Source organism: Pelmatolapia mariae, linkage group LG23 (genome assembly GCF_036321145.2).
Source record: "Pelmatolapia mariae isolate MD_Pm_ZW linkage group LG23, Pm_UMD_F_2, whole genome shotgun sequence".
In the NCBI taxonomy this organism is placed as follows: Eukaryota; Metazoa; Chordata; class Actinopteri; order Cichliformes; family Cichlidae; genus Pelmatolapia; species Pelmatolapia mariae.
Window position 1 is genome coordinate 17,120,603 of NC_086246.1, and position 15,887 is coordinate 17,136,489.

The 15,887-nt window shown below is 39.2% G+C and overlaps 1 protein-coding gene across 1 annotated transcript; it reads left to right on the forward strand.

Moving 5' to 3' along the window:
* The first annotated feature begins 2,576 nt into the window (after positions 1-2,576).
* Positions 2,577-15,065, forward strand: LOC134620656 (ATP-binding cassette sub-family B member 6-like). The gene is made up of 20 exons (XM_063466911.1): positions 2,577-3,156; positions 3,515-4,038; positions 4,862-5,002; positions 5,106-5,295; positions 5,490-5,582; positions 5,725-5,917; positions 6,075-6,196; positions 6,360-6,469; positions 6,577-6,642; positions 7,257-7,382; positions 7,512-7,588; positions 7,687-7,750; positions 7,850-7,935; positions 8,028-8,085; positions 8,177-8,281; positions 8,501-8,675; positions 9,060-9,172; positions 9,249-9,343; positions 9,443-9,511; positions 12,657-15,065. The coding sequence occupies exons 1-20, from the start codon at positions 3,144-3,146 to the stop codon at positions 12,814-12,816; spliced, it is 2,580 nt and encodes an 859-aa protein (XP_063322981.1). The 5' UTR covers positions 2,577-3,143; the 3' UTR covers positions 12,817-15,065.
* The last annotated feature ends 822 nt before the right edge of the window (positions 15,066-15,887 follow it).

A 15,887-nucleotide genomic window follows, 5' to 3' on the forward strand; every position in this document is an offset into this window, starting at 1 on the left:
TTCTTAGACTTGTTTAAAAACTTAGGCGGAAATGTCATTCACTGTATTGTTTACTGCAAAGTCATCATGTGACACACTGAAAAGCAGTGTACAGCAGCTGTGCAGGACAAAGATTCAACAAGACTATAATGGCAGAAAAATAACAGAAGAAGAAAAAAAACATTTTCCTTCTTAAAATGTCTTCTTTGTAGTTTAAAATAAAATTGAAAATACAGAAAAAATGTTAGTAGCACAGATTGTCAGGTGTATTGGTGTTTACTAAAGTGCTGTGATTTTTTTATTTTTTTTTCGAATACAGAGCCATCTGTCATTGATATGGAAAACATGTTCAAACTTTCTGAAGAAGAACAAGAGGAGCATTGTTAACAGACAAGCAATGTTTTTATTTGTTCCTTTGTGAAGGATTCAAGATGAAGTACATGCGGGGAATCTCAGCTTTAGCAGGGAAATTGAAGCTTTCCTTCAGATAACAGAAGTGGGTTGGGTCGCGTTTGCTTTGAGAGTTTTATGGGAAAACCATCTTCAAATAGTCATTTTTGCATTTTGATATTGTTTTAAGGCAAGGCGACTCTGAAGGCACAGTGCAGGTGTTTGTTCTGCTCTTCCAGGGCAAACAGTTGCACAATAATGCACTGCCATACCATCAAAGACACTGATAACAAGCCGGATGGTCCCTCTCCATCCATATTTTTAAAAGGAATTTCACATTTAAATTTGTCTGACACAGAACACATTGGAGAAAATGGCTCCCTTTCTGGATCATATCTTCCAATGATCTTCTGAGCATTTGTTGATGTTCACAAACAGTGATTTCTGGGAGTGTTCCTGAGTCCATGCAGCTATTTCCATGACAGAATTCCTGTTTTTAATGCAGTGCTGTCTGAGGGCCCAAAGATCACAGATACAACACGGATTTTTGACCCTGTCCTGTGCGCACAGAGATTTCTCCAGATTGTTTTCTGAATGTTTTGCTGACATCGTTCACTGTAGATAGTGAGATATTCAAAGTCTTTGCAATTTTACTTTGAGGAGCATGCAGAATGTCTTTATTTCTGAGAGACCATAGCACGTTCTTGTGTTCACTGTACAGTTAATAGGTAAAACAATCGTTTTTGTTTTTTTCTATTATACAAAGCTGATAATATTTAAATATAATCCAAGTCTCTCCAAAAATGTATTTAGAGTTTTCAAAGTGAATGTGCAATAGCAGGTTATGGAGGAAAGTAAAGGTGCTTTAATTAAGGAGAGGAGATGTTAACAATCACAAAAGGTGGGAATGAATAAATGAAAAGCTTCACCTAAAGGATTTAAAAGGCTCCAGCTGAGGCTGTAAAAGGAGAGAGATGAAGGGGGGGGGGGGGGGGGGGGGGACAAGCAGCTGGTGGACAGGAGGTCCATTTCCACTTACACAAAAGACCTGGGGTAGATGAAGAAGATTAGCATCTCTTTGTGCCCATGCTGAAGGCTCCATTCGATAAGATTTACCTCTTTTTCATCCCCGCCTCTGTTCTGTGTATGGCTGTACAGGTGTAAGCTCCCACAAGTCATCACGAGCGCTTTCTTTTGCACACTCCATCAGGATATGCTCCATATTTTTTCATCATTTCTCTGCAGATGTATTGAAAGTTTTATTTGGTGTCATGTGGACTGTTTCCTTTTGAGACATTTCTTTTTTGCTAAACCCTGTAAGCTTTTTAGAATACCTTAAACTACACTTTCAAGTGAAAGAAACACACTTGTTGCTGCTGCATAGTATGTTGATATTAATAATGTGGCACATATTGCTATTACGTCCCTTTTCCAGGGTCAGCTCATCCTCGCCACAGTACTCATGAAAGTTTTTATAAGCTCTTTTTGTACAACACAAGAAGTAGTTTGTGAATTTTCTCATACTTTAGCTATATTATTCTCAGAGATGTACATTTTCGTAGTAACTTTCTGTGTTTGAATCATTACACATAAGCTAAACATAATGGGGAATTTCATTTTAATTTGAATTCATCTTTTATTTATTTTAGTATTTCATAGTTACATATGTGCTATTTCAACTATAAGGTGCATTTCTGTGGATGGTTCAACTGCATGGTTGACGTAAGGCCTGACAACCAGCTAATGCTTCCTGCTGTAACAGCATGTAAGCATTACAGAAATAAAAACAACTGAGATACAGTAATTAATATACGGGGAAATATATGGTACAATTTGACTACACTTCTTATCAATTTTGATTTTATTTTAGTTTATTAGTCTTATAAACATTTTTTTAAATGTGGTTTATTTATATTTAATTGGAAGTGCAATTTCAGCATTTTTTTCTACACTTAGATTGAGAAATGCTGATGTAGTAAATTAAAAAAACATTGTAATTTAAAAAAAAATCAATCAATCAAAATAAAGAAAAGGTTCTGTAGCTCACTGTCCAGACTGACCTGTAATATTAAAACTGAAAGTTTTTGTTAATTAAAAGGAAATGCGTTTTTTTAACTATTATTATTATTATGATTGACCCATTACACAGTGAAAAAACACTTTCATTTTTTTTTAGCATTTATTTGCTTATCTGTAAGTTAATTACGTTGATGTATTATGAATGGTAGGAGAAGGCTGTATCAGTGGTAAAGGTGTGAAACCTATGAAAATACTGGGCACAGTGCAAAATTTATGCCCTTCACATTTTCCAGAGCAATCCAGTGTGATGTTTGACACCCCTGCTGTAGCCATTTAATACTTGCTAAAATATCTCAAAATATAATTTTAAGCTACTTGATACAGGTTAAGCCTGTCGTTCCCCTGTTGGTCTACATGTTCCGTGGACGTCCTCTGGGGGGCGCTGAGGTTCAGGTAGAGTGAGCAGGCGCTGTTGTGTAACGTAATGCTGCCGAGTCATGGTAGCGGTTGTTTAACATGTGAACACATTACAAGGACAACCGCTTTGTAAGCATGACTACACACAGCTGGTGGTGGTAAAGACAGACACATAGCTGTGAGTTATTGTGCTCTGGGAGTCATTACTAAAGGTCGTTTGGACTACAGTTAGAGACGATAAGCAAGCTAATAACAGCTCGGAGGACTCGCTCGTCTCCCTGGAGTAGCCTCGGTTACTAACAAGTGGACTGTGTACAGTGTTTGGACTTCGCAGCTGCATGCCTGGGAAAGGTAATGTTAAAAACTAACAACAACAGCCGACTGTTTTATCTCTAGACCCTCTGAAATGTAGTCTAATAGTTATAAGTTTCCTTTTCTTGTAGCCACATTAGCTTCTTGTGCCACTGAGCTGGTGCGCTAACAATTCACACTTTGTTTTCTGGTGTGTTTGCGCACTTCTCTGCCTACAATATTTAGCGCAATAACAGGTACCGCGGTGATTTTTTTACTACTATCGCATAAATCAGTGCGTAATGTAACAGAGCCAAAGCAGTTCCTCTTTCTAGGTATACTATAAAATGCCTCGTAAAGATGGGATGTCTTTGTTATGATTTGCTGCTATGATTTTAAAATGATTTCTCTCTCTTAGCTGCAGCCATGGTGTTTGTGCAGAGCTACTGTGAAGCAAATTCCTCCATCTCCATAACCTGGGTGGATGAGGGCATCGCCCCCTGCTTCTACTTCACACTGGTCCCCACCATCCTGCTCTCCCTCTCCTTCCTCCTTGGCACCATCCACTGCATATGTTACCAAAAGTATGGCACGCAAATGGAACGCAAGTTCATTCCTCGCTCCTGCCTCTATGGTTTTCAGCAGGTCCTCCACGTCTTTCTGATCATCCAGTTTCTGGGTGGAGTGATTTGGAGAGCCACGAATGCAGATGAACTTCCAGGGTATGTGGTGCTGTATGGCTGCTTTTCCATCCTGGGATGGGCCTGGGCTATGGCTCTACTCAGGGTGGAGAGGCGCAGGGTCCTGGTGTCGGATCGGACAAGAGGACACAGTGCCGTCCTGCTGCTGTTCTGGGCTGTAGCTTTCTGTGCTGAGAACCTGGCTTTTATCTCCTGGTACAGTCCTCAGTGGTGGTGGGGCCTGGAGAACAAACCACAACAGGTGAACGCTCACATAAGATATTTTTTTAACCATTGTGTTCCAGGAACCTAACAAAGAGGTGAAGACTACTTTCAAAATATGCGTGCTTACACTTGTGTTTACCTTGCATTATGCAGCTTATCTCCATTCCTACCCATTTAGGGTTAGGTTGATCTTAGATTGTAGGTAGAGTTCATTCCTGTATACAGCATTTTAACTGTTTAAACTTCAGTGTGTGTTTAAACCTTTTTGAGTCAAAGGTTAAAGATAAGTCTGCCTTTGGAGCCACTCCTCAGAGCAGTGCAGTCTGACTCATGTATCAAGTATCCGCCCAGTAAACAAAGCAAAACAAATGGGCAGTAAGCACGCTACAACCTTTTTTGCTAAGTCACTGCTCAGTCTGACTTTCAGTTCCTAAACCCTGCACTCTTAACCAATCAAATCAGAAGACAGGATCTTGCTCCTCCCACATGGGGAGGAGTTGAGTTGAGTGAAAGTTTTTTGACTACATAACTGCAAGCATGACTTGTAGTTTTTGTCCTTTGCAAAGTTTCTTTTTAATATAGTTGTTGATTTTTCCTAAACTTAAAGTGCTTTTACTTTTACTTGCTTTGCAAAATGTTATTGTATTGCATCCTTCATCCCATAAAGTCAACATTATGAAAGTGCTATTTTAATAGTAAATTATATTGTAATAGTAAACTACCTAGATATATGGTAACTGTTCAATAAAATAGTTTTCAGCATATTCACATTACTGTGTTATTAGCATTGTGTTATCATTGTGTTAAACGCTGTTTTGTATCCATGCTGATGTGTGTGTAAATGTCTATGAACCCTTCAGGTGCAGTTGTTCCTGTGGATGATGCGCTACATTAGCACTGGGCTGCTCTTCTTCATTGGTCTCAAAGCTCCAGGGTTGCCAAGGAGACCTTACATGCTACTGATAAATGAAGATGAGCGTGACGTAGAAAATGGTAGACAGGTAGTGACAGGGCACTTGCACTGTGTATTGAAACACATGAGCAGCTTTGCTTTTATACTCTATTAACGCTGTTTTAATGGTTTCATATCTTTTTCTGGGTCAGAGCCTGTTGGGAAGATCAGAGGAGAACCAGTCCACCTGGAAGGGTTTTTGGAAAAAGGTCCGTCTGCTTGTTCCCTACATGTGGCCGCAAGGCAACAAGTTTCTCCAGCTGCTGGTCCTCTTCTGTTTGGGGCTGCTGGGAGTGGAGAGGGCTATTAACGTCTTTGTACCGATTTACTACAAGAATATAGGTGAGTGATGTGTCTTCTTCATCATGCACTATAGACTCAAATGTTCAGTCATTCACACTCATGGTACTGCAGTGACATTGTTGCAGTCAGATTAAAATCTCATAATTCTTTTTATTTAATCTCTGATATTTTTCACCACAGCTTGAAAGCCTCATTTTGTCTCATTCTCCTTGATGTCTGTGTCCTTTTTTCAGTGAATCAACTGACTGATGGCAGCAGCTGGCACACTGTAGCCATTACAGTGTGTATTTATGTCCTGCTTAAGTTCATGCAGGGCGGAGGAGCAGGTAGGACTTATTCAAGAATGCCCAGTATAGACAGTGACCATTGTAGTACCACAGAGAGCTGCACAATGAGCATCAGCCTCACATGCCACACTAGCATTAAGGCTACTCCATTATTTTGACCACCAACCTCTCTTCTTCTCAGGTTCCTCTGGATTTGTCAGTAACCTGCGCTCTTTCTTCTGGATCCGCGTGCAGCAGTACACCAATCGACTGGTTCAAGTCAATCTGTTTGGCCACCTGCACTCCCTCTCTCTGCGCTGGCATCTGGGCCGCAAAACTGGTGAAGTACTGAGAAGTATTGATCGTGGCACAGCTTCCATTAATAGCTTGCTCAGGTAAGATGGCATCAAACAAACAAAACAAACAAAATAATTATTAACACGTGGATAACTCAAAGAATGATTCTGTTAGGCAATGTTTTTATCATTAACTGCTCCTCTCCTGTTAAAATCTGAAGAAAAATTAAACTCAGGTATTGGTGTTTTTCCACAGCTACATAGTGTTCAGCATCTTTCCAACCATTGCTGATATTATCATTGCCATCATCTACTTCAGCACTCTTTTCAATGCCTGGTTTGGCCTTATTGTCTTCATCTGCATGACCCTCTATCTCAGTAAGTTATGCATGTTGAAGCTCAACTAGCTTCACTTTGACCCAGTTTAATACTGAAAAATAAACTTCAAGTGTGCAAAACATTTTTGTACTTCAGCATTGGCTAAGATAGATTTCAGATCCTCTTTGACTGTGTAGTAATTCCTTATTTAAATGTTTGCCAGCCTTGACAATTATCATCACTGAATGGAGAACCAAGTACAGACGAGAAATGAATCAGATGGATAACACTGCCAAGTCCAGGGCTGTGGACTCTTTGTTAAACTTTGAGACGGTACATTAAATAAGTTTGTGGTTCATAAAGAAGTTTACTTTTCTTTTTATTATTCTTTCATCTTAAAATGCACTTTAAAATACAATTTGTTTTTTCTGGTTCCATAGGTAAAATACTACAATGCAGAGAACTATGAGGTCGGCCGGTTTGAGGGTGCAATCTTAAAATATCAGGTAAGTGCATTTATCAGCCGGTGTTGGGATTCCACGGCTTGCCACGCCTTCCCCTGCTGTTTTTTTTTTTTCTTAAGCTTGTCTTTGTTTACTTTAACAGAAGTCAGAACAAACCTGCTCTGCTACAGTCTTTTTAGTTATTGTTACCTTTCAGATAGCTTTTAGTATTAAGATGTTGAGTGGAAGCAAATTTAGTAGGTTGCCTCACACCAGGTGGCCAACCCAGAAAATATGAGTATTTATGTCAGGTTTAATTTCAAAACAAAGACAAAATGGAATAACTGGATGTTGGAATTCAGTGTTTTTTGTGTGATTTTAGTGTTTTGATTTTCCTGGGACAATATTTAGACAATCCATAATATTCTGCTGCTGAGGACTACCTCTAAATTCTTGGACATCGTTGGGTGTTATGTCACTAAATCATGGCTCCAAAATAAGCAAAATAACTTGCTAAGAGACATTTAACCAAATATTATTGGGTTTGCATGTAGATATTTGTTCCCGTCTTTCACCAAAACTGAAACACTGATCACAGAGGTATAGAAAAATTTTTAATTTAGTAGTCTCAGGAATGGAGCCATATATTTAATTGTTGTTTCCTTCTCCTGTTGTAGGTATCAGAGTATAAAACCCAGGCATCTCTGGCCTTACTCAATCAAACACAGAACGCCATCATTGGAGCAGGACTGCTGGCTGGTTCCTTGCTCTGTGCATACTTTGTCACAGAGGGAACGTTTCTGGTATTGACTTTGTAATAATGGTTTGCATTATGCCTCTCCACATTTCCAAAACTATGCAATTAGGTTGTTAGATGTCTAGAATAAATATAAATATACATAAGTTTCATAAAAACAACTCTGTAACCTCAGGTTGGAGATTATGTTCTCTTCGGTACCTACATCATCCAGCTGTACACCCCACTCAACTGGTTTGGGACATACTACAGGTAAAAAAAATAGAGAGATTGTGTATTGCTTTTACCAAAACTCTGTTTGACTCCTGTTCCTTTTACCAACTGTTGGGTTCTCTCTAATTTCCCTGCAGAATGATCCAGACTTCCTTTATTGACATGGAAAACATGTTCCAACTTTTCGAAGAAGATCAAGAGGTATGTTTATAAATGGGTAAATATTTGCAGCAGTGATATCAGTGGGGGTTTTTTATGTGTTTTGAGTTTTTTGTGGTCTTCATATGTTGCCTGATGCAGGTGAAGGATGAAGTAAATGCAGGAAGCCTTCTCTTTAAACTGGGGAAGGTGGAGTTCGAAAACGTTTACTTCAGCTACACAAATGGGTTAGTTTATTTTTGTGTTTATTTCTTTTATTAAAACTTCAGTCTCAGTGTGTTCTTGCATGGCTCTTATAAATTTCTTTACTGTTTTACAGCAAGGAGATTCTCAGGGATGTGTCCTTCACAGTTCTTCCAGGACAGACGGTTGCACTGGTGAGTCTGAGACGAGATGTTTCCTGCTTTCCAGCGTTACATTGAGCCGTTAAGGTGTTACTAACATTACGGATTATTAACATACCTTCAGGTTGGGCCGTCGGGATCTGGGAAAAGCACAATCATTCGACTGCTTTTCCGTTTCTATGATGTTCAGGGAGGCTGCATTCGCATTGATGGCCAGGATATATCAAAGGTAAGAGGTTTGGCACCAGAGCTACTGTGTGAGAAATATTTGAAACTTCCAGTCATCCAGTCGAAAGCTGTATATGAAATCTACATTATAATGAAGTCATTAATCCAGTAAAACACAAATCAGCCAATTCTCTTATTGCAGAAGTCATAAAGTCTTTGTTATTACTATAATCACACAGACTAGACTTCTTATTTCTTTCTCTTCATCATCTTTCTGCAGGTGAAACAAACATCTCTGCGATCTCATATCGGCGTGGTTCCCCAGGATACCGTCCTGTTTAACGACACCATCCGGGAGAACATTCGCTACGGTCGCACCACTGCTAGTGACCAGGAGGTGGAGGAGGCTGCTGTAGCTGCTGATATCCATGACAAAATCATGACCTTCCCTGATGGTAATGTGCACATTAATCCCTCAGTTTATTCAGCATTGTGACGTCAAGTTTTTTTCCATACTTTTAATAAAATCGTGGGTGTTTAAATTGAATATAAATTTATATCTTTTAAATGTATATTTCTGAAGTTAGCCATATTTTTAAAATCCTGTTAAGTGTAGTTGGTTATGTTTACTATGTAACTGCAGTCTCTTCTATATTGCAGTGTCTCTTCCCACTGTCGCTAAGTCCATGCTTGTAGGGGATTTGATGTGATTGTTGGGGTTTTCTCTCTGTTATTGTATGGTCTTTAGCTTACAATATAAAGCGCCTTTGAGGTGACTGTTGTATTTTAATACATTGGAAGAAGTTTTTTCAGCCTCTTCCTGTGTTTCTGTCGGGCAGGTTATGATACCCAGGTGGGGGAAAGAGGACTGAAGCTGAGTGGAGGAGAGAAGCAGAGGGTGGCTATCGCCAGAACTATCCTCAAAGCACCACAAATCATCCTGCTGGATGAGGTATCCGACTGAACTGTCATCTCAAGTGTAAACTCATTGCTGTTCGTTGTAGTTTTCTAATATTATCTCTCTGTAGGCCACATCTGCCCTGGACACACAGACAGAGCGCAACATCCAGGCCTCTCTTGCCAAAGTCTGTGCCAATCGTACTACAGTGGTTGTAGCTCACAGGTAAATAAATTCATGTACTGTCAGGTTTTTTTTAAGTGAATTTATGTATCTTTATTTATTTGACTGATGAGTTGTGGGTCTGTTATTGCACTGTAATAGGTTGTCCACCATCATTGGAGCAGACCAGATCCTGGTTGTCAATGAAGGGCGGATTGCTGAGCGAGGACGGTAAGTGTGCCTGATTGTTTTGAATGAAACTCCTGTCATAACACATACAGTTGTGAAAAATAAAGCGTTCATAGGAATCTGTGAAAAGTTTACGTAGGGTCATCATGAGCATTAATGTCATGATAATTTGGGGTAGCCATCAACAAGCTTCTGGCATCATTCTAGCTTGATTTTTGCTCACTGTCTTCTTGGCAGAATTGGTCAATATCATTGAAACTGTTTAGTTTTCTTACAACTTTTAAGCATAGTCAGGGCTCTAGACTGCGACCAATTTGGTTGCAACTACGACCAAATTTTTCAATGGTGCAACTAAATAAAATCCTTGGTCGACACACATCATGCCCCTATCGTGTGTCCCAATCAGTGATAGTCAGGAGCGGGACCTCTATGATTGGCGGTGGTCCTGTAGTTGTCCCGTAGTCCTTTGTGTGTACATTTGAAAGTGCAGGTGGAAGAGGGAGGTGAGTAGCTTGAATAAAGCGTTATCGATTCGTTAATTCCTGAATCGACTTTTAAATATAAATGTATTTTGCCAGAAACGCCAGAATCTCAGGTTAAAGCTCTCAAAACTATTTCAACAACCACCAAACAGCTAAAACAGTAAATGAGAGCAGGTAAACAGATTCCACACAAAGACGTAAACACAGAGCGCGGACCCGACGCATCAGAATCAGCTTTCTCTTTCTCGGCTTTCTCACCCGACGGCCCGTACACGGACATGCCGTTGGGGCTGAAAGCCGACAGCTCACTGATTCTGATGCGTCGGCGGTCCGCTCTTTGTGTTTGTCTTTTTTGCGCTAGATTCTGAGCTGCAGGTTTTGTCTCTTTCCAACCAAAATTCACTGAACCAGCAGCAAAAGAAGATCCAAACTACGCTTCACATTTGATAAATGTCGTCATTAGTTCCCTCTTACTTTTGCTGCTTTGCTTCCACCACGATAAAATCACACGTCATGCACAGCTCACTGTGTGTACTTCAAGAACAGTTTCCCATCTCAAATCTCTGTTTTCAGCATTATTCATTTGCTTATTACCCACCAGTCTACCGTTGTTTACAGTGCTTTTTTTTTTTTTTTAAACTTAAATGTCCTCGACCAAGAAAGCCTAATTTCTGTTGTTCAATAATGAAGAAATTTAAACTTTTTAAAATTTGGCAAAATTGCTGAATATTTTTAAGGTTATATGCTATAAAAATCCAGGCCAGGAAAATCTCCTTCATGTTTTTCTGTGTTTTATTCTCAGTTACTTTGACACAAAGGCATCTGCTGTGATGCTCACACCTCTGATAAAGTCTCACATACGATCAGAATAATAATATTTCTGATTATCTGAGGCAAAATCGAATTGAATCGGGACCTCGTGAATCGGAATCGAATGGATTATAGAAATCAGTGATGATACCAGCCCTAGTGAGCAGCCTAGGCCTGACAGAAGTGGATGTAGCTGTGGGTAATAAGAAAAGATGAAAAGAACTATTGATAACTTTTTTGTTAAGTTAAGGCCTGATCCGTCTGAAATTCATAGCCAGTGCTCTGACATGGAGCCATCAATCTCTGAACGCTGAAAAAGCACAGTGTATCCAGAAAACACATTATATGGTGCAATAAATGCACTGCCCAAGTGTCCCCTCTCCCCACGGCCTTTCAGCAGCAGGCAGCGGCAAACAGGTGGTCAGAGGAGCCAAGATGTGATGATTAAGTTTAATTTTGTCTACAATATTGCCAAAGAGTGCCAACGCACTTTAGGCACAAGCACTTTTTCAGTAACTTATCTTTCTTGTAGAAATGTGCTCCAAATGAAGAACTTTATTAATCATTTACAAATGAATATTGTCTGTATAGATAGCAATTTTCCCCCTAAAAAAAGTGCACATGTAAAACTGCAGTGTTAAGCGATGTGGTTGAAAAATTTGGGTGCGCCTAACTTTTGGGCTGGTGCGCCTAAGAAAAAAAGTTAGGCGCACCAGTGCAATCGTGGCAAAAAGTTAGTCTAGAGCCCTGATAGTCTATAAATTTTCAGTTGGGCTGAGGTCAAAACTTTGGAAAGGCCATTTCAAAAGCTTAATATTTGCTTGCTTTATCCATTAAAAAAACAGTGATGTGCGCTTGGGATCATTGTTCTGCTGGAACATCAAATTGTGTCCTGTCTGTCTGTTCATTTAACGCAAAGTTGAAGAATTTGGAGGTAGTCCTTCTGCTTCATTATTCCATCTACCACTGCCACTAGCAGCAAAGCGAATCCAGAGCATGATGCTACCACCACCATGCTTGAGAGCTGATACACTGCTCTTCTAAACTTCTGAACTGGTCTTCCCAGGTCTGTACCAGGAAACCCACCTAATTTAAATAAACTCTACCCGTTCTCTCAAGACGAGTCGTCATGTATCCTGCCAGAATAATGCCAGAAGCTTGGTGATGGCTACCAAAAATATCTGATCACGGCTCAGCTTGCTAATGGGCATTGAACTAAATATTAGTGGGGATGTATTTATAAATTTGCTGCTGAGTCGATTAGAGGAAATTCAAAATAAATTCAAACTTGTGCACCCAATTGTTGTGATTTTGAGTCACTAAAAATGTATGCCGTCCATCATTCTACCCTGGGAAAAAAAAAGTTTTCCATGCCCAAGGTACTGAGGTCATGTGGCTGCAAAACAAGCCCAAGTCATCACTGCTGTAGTGCTGACAGTTGTTATGAGGTCTTTTGCCAATATTTCACGTTTGTTTTTTGCAAAATGTGGTGCTGTGCATTATGGCCAAATATCTCCAATTTGTTTTCATCTGTCAATTTTTTTGTAATCGCAATGTCATGAACTTTTAACATGAACATTTAGCATGCTAACGGATGCCTGTAGAGTCTGAGATGCAGCTCTTTTTTGTGGTTTCTCTAAGCATTGCACAGTCTTACGTTAGAGTGAATATGCTGGGATGTCCACTCCTTGCAGCTGTTTTGATGGTTTTCCATTGTAGAATGATGGTTTTCAAGTTGTTTGGAAATATCCCTATAAACACTGCTTGGCAGCAGCAGCTGCTTCTTAAAATGATTGCTGATGTCTTTCCTCCTTGGCCTTGTGTTACAACTCACCTGAATGCTACAGACCAGCAAACCAATAAACAAGTAACTATCAATCTTTTCTCCATCCCAGACATGAGGAATTGCTACAAAAAGGAGGTTTGTATGCAGACATGTGGTTGAAGCAACAACAGGCTCAGGACTCAGATTCATCATCAGACACTGAAACCAAAGATCGCCAGTCTGAGAAACTACAGCCACCATCGACGTCCTCAGGACACCACGGGCACTGAATGTATTTGCTTTAAGAAAAATCTTTTTGTATTCTTTGTTATGGTTGTAAAAAGGAAATGTGTGATTTTAAATGTTTTGAACACTCAGCAAGGGGAAAGTGTTATTTATTGCTAGATTTTCTAAAGTGAATGTGCAATGACAGGTCAGGGCAAGGTGCCTAATGAAACTGAAGAGGTATTCACACCTTTTAGACTTTATGTCCAATAGTTGTGATTCTAGCCACGGTTTTGATGCCAGGAGTTAACAAAAGATCTAAAACTAAAAAGAATTAGCACAGGAGAAGAGACAGATGATACTATGTGCCCACAAACTAAACATAATGGGGACCTGCTGTGCTTTTTCTCTCATAGATGTACTTACATTTGCAGATGCTCATTTAAAGACCGCCAAAGATCCAAAAAGATCAGTTTATGTATAATTATTCCTGTGAGCCAGATGTTCAGGTTGCAGACTGCTCAAATTCACAATTTGAGACTTTTTTTTTCCTTCTTGTGACTCTCTATGATGTCGAAGAGAGGGGATATCCCTAATCATCTCAGTCACACAACTCTCACAGTCAGCACTGAAACCCCATCCACCTGCTCCACCTGCTGGGCAGCCAGTCAGAGGAAAGTTAGACTAAATAGTTGGACTATTGGAGCTATTAGAGTTACAAATATGGAGGTGCAAGAAAAGCATAATGGGTCCCCTTTGAATAAGGGGGGGGGGTTCCCGACTTTCCTCCACCTCTCTACCAAGTTTCATGAAAAACCAGCTTATTCGTTTTTGTTGTTAATGAGAAAGAAGCTATGGGGATTGTATATTTCTGCTTCTGCTGTGGAGCAATAATATGACCTGAGACACATGAAAAGTGAAATCAGTCTTGACACTGTATCTTGGTGTGCTCAGACTGTTAATTCTGAATCCTGTTGAATACTATATGCTTAAGAATAGAATGGTGTTAATGTCATCAGGGATTTTGTTTTGTTATTTAAAGTGTTGTTAGCTGAACTTTGAGATGTGTGTATTTGTACATTCTTAAAGCAGGAGAGAGGAGCTGGTAGTGCATAAATGTATATCTCCATGTTTTTGGTAGTAAAATAATGGGCATTCATCATTGTTTTCTGTGTGACACTGACAAAAATATATTTTTTTTTTCATTTTCTTTGATAATACCATTGTTGTGTCAGGGTTTGTTGATTGTTTTTGATCATTCAGTTATCTTTAGACATACTGACTCATGCCTAAAGTTGTACAGTCCAGCCTTCCATTGGCAGAAAGACCACAGACATTTCTCATGGCAGATGTTTCCACTCGGTATGTGGATGTAATGGGGCCAAGTTATCGATCTGCGCTTGTGCTCAGTTAACAAGTCAAAATATCTGCATGAAAAAGTATGTGTAGAAATTAAACGTCCATAGATCTAAGTACAGCCATACAATTTTAAATAAGTTATTTGCTGTCTTATATCTACCTCACAAAAGGTATTGTTCATAGTTACAGGTTTTGGAAATACTGTAATCATGAGCGATAAATGGCATTATTTCCATCCTTTTTCTGTCTTTACATTAAAACAACATCCTGTCCAGTTTACTTTGATGATATGTTAATGTGGCGGTGTCTCACATCACTGATGCATTTAACAAACTATTATTTTACTTAGTCCATGGATACAAAACTGCATCATAATGAGTTTACAATCTGAATTGTTATATCTATGGTAAGTCGTGTAATACCACGTGAATTTATTGGTAATAGGGATGGTCTGGTGTTAATTAATTCTGTGCATATTAAAGTGCCGAAACCTGAAGCCATCCAGCAGTAAAACTTTAGACCTGTTGTGTAATAGCAGCAAACCGTGTCTGTAAATTGGACTAAAATACTGTTTGTTTCAAGAAGATTTGCTGAGACAGGAGATGATCATTTCACAACTCGGACCTGGATACACTAAATTTATTTATAATAGTAAGACACCATACTGGAAACTGTGTCTGTGGTGGACATTGGTGAGTTTAGACCCTTTTCAGAGGTGCTCAAGCATCCCTAAATTTCATCTTAGCACCCCTAAAAATAACTTTACTAATAGTCGGAACAATAACGTATTTTTGTATTATTTTTCATGTTCCTCTGATGTTACATATTCAGGGAAGCTGTCTATTGGAGATGATGTTGTGCCAAAAACTGTCTTTTATATGTAATTTCTTTGCTTATATTTGTAAAATTAATTATTATTACTATTATTAAGGGTTATATATAAAATAAAGAAATGACCTGCTTTGCAAGTATCTTCATGACTAAAGTTTTGCACCTACATTATAATCAATCCAGTCTTTTATGGCTACTTAAAATACCTATATAAACCTGTGATGTTACATATGTTGCAATTTCAGCTGCATTCGTGGCCAGATCTCTCTTCAAAAAGACATAAATAATAATAAAAATGAATTTAAAAAGGTAAGAAAAAAGTGAAAAGGACTGCTTATGTCGACCGCCAGCAGTAGAAGCCTGATACTCCGCTTGAATAATGCAATTGATATGGGTGGATAGGTGATATAGATAACTGAACCCTGCTTCAGTGTTACACCGACCTGTTGGATGACAGCACAAAGACTGAGACGAGCCAGGCGAGAAAGAGAGGCATCGGTGTGAAGATAGCAAAAAGAGAGAGGAAAAAGAAACCTGCAAGTGTGGATGTGTGGCCAATGTCAAGCCGTTTGTTATAATACCAAGGTAGTTTCTGTTTTGCCAGCATTCACTGATGATGATTTCACATAAGTAAGCAGTGTTACACTCATATCAAATGTGGATTCTCCCCAGCCTGCTTTTATAGTAACCTATGTCATAAATACTTATTTGCCTTATTAACTGATAGTGTAAATGAAAAATAATGACATGCATTTCATAGATGCTTCGTGTGCTTTTATAGCAGCACTCTTGAACTGGAATGCCTCTGTGTCTCTGAGTCTTTACACTAAAATAAAGGTTTGTATGCATAAGCTTTAATGTAAAAAGGCAGCTTTCTTAGCAGTTTGGTCAGGTGTTTGGAGTGGCAGTGTGATTTCTTTTTCCGAGTGTCTGCACTGAATAATGC